This window comes from Pteropus alecto, unplaced genomic scaffold (genome assembly GCF_000325575.1).
Source record: "Pteropus alecto unplaced genomic scaffold, ASM32557v1 scaffold78, whole genome shotgun sequence".
Taxonomy (NCBI): Eukaryota; Metazoa; Chordata; class Mammalia; order Chiroptera; family Pteropodidae; genus Pteropus; species Pteropus alecto.
Genome location: NW_006443124.1, coordinates 9480004 through 9481149, shown reverse-complemented (window position 1 = coordinate 9481149; position 1146 = coordinate 9480004). Strand labels below are relative to the sequence as shown.

The window sequence follows — 1146 nt, the reverse complement described above, 5'->3', positions numbered from 1 at the left end:
ATCAATGGATACCTACAGCAAAATGGGCGAAGTTTTCACAGATCTCTGTGTCTACTTTTTCACTTTTATCTTTTGTCACGAACTGCTTAATTATTGGGGCTCTGAAGTACCGTGAAGCCTGCAGAACTCAGAAGCAGAAGCTTACAAAAAACAATTTCTCTTCTGTATTGCAATGTCTCTAAAGAAGGCAACTCAGTTTACACCTTTATATAATTCTTTTACTTTATAGGGCTTGTAAAACTACTTAATTAGGGATAGAATGGCAGGTTCCCTGATTTAAAAGGGTTGAGTTTGTATTAATACTGATGTGAAGACTAGAGTCACAGTGTCATTAACTGATTTTTCTTATTTAACTAGAATTCCTAGTCTGTACCTTTCCTTAACTTCTTAAATTTGTAATTCTTCTTTTGGGGACTGAGCTAGTGCTTTTAGAGGAGCAGATGAACATGTTCCTAGCCAGCCCCCTGCATTTGGGGACTGCATCTTGTATTTGTGTTGTTCTGTCCTGAGAAATGGAGCCATTTTAAAAATAAAACGAAAGAAACTGAATTGTCTAATGTTAAGTCTGCACATTTTAACTTATAACGGCTGAATAAGGTAGCTAAATTTATCTTTTATTATTGAGTCAGTATCTTAATTTTTATTCCAGTGCAAATATTTTACTGAAAGAAAGGATTAAGGTTCATACATGTGAAATTAGAGGGTATTTGTGAGATCTTTATTTATTTTAATTTTTATTTATGAAAATTTTTTTATTACCAATCTCGGAGTTGGAAATTTTCACTTTTGAGTTTTCAATTTTTAGAAGTATTTTTTTTTATGCAAACTAGACTAGAATGCTTAGATATATAAAAAGAGTATTTGAAGAATTGACTGAGGTATGCAGCCCAATGGCATAAATATCCTTTTAACTAACTTGGTAACACTATCATATTTTGAAGGTTTGTCTTCTTAAAAGAATAGAAAACAAGTATTTTTTCTCTTGGTATTCCATTTCCTTACAGATTTTTGTATGGTCTATTTGATTAGTCCTTGTGGTATTAAAAACATATATACTTTTTTTTGATTACTCACAAAGTCTTGATTTTTGTCATTTTATTTGAACCAAAATAATGGAGAGTAAGTATAATAATTTAAGTCTAGTTC

The 1146-nt window shown here is 31.1% G+C and overlaps 1 protein-coding gene across 1 annotated transcript in view; it reads left to right on the top strand.

Moving 5' to 3' along the window:
* Positions 1–549, top strand: part of CAMLG (calcium modulating ligand) — a 7062-nt gene extending 6513 nt beyond the window's left edge. The window contains exon 4 of the mRNA XM_006923116.3: positions 1–549. This exon is cut by the window's left edge and continues 77 nt beyond it. Within this exon, the coding sequence (XP_006923178.1) occupies positions 1–115 (115 nt within the window). The 3' untranslated portion in view covers positions 116–549.
* The last annotated feature ends 597 nt before the right edge of the window (positions 550–1146 follow it).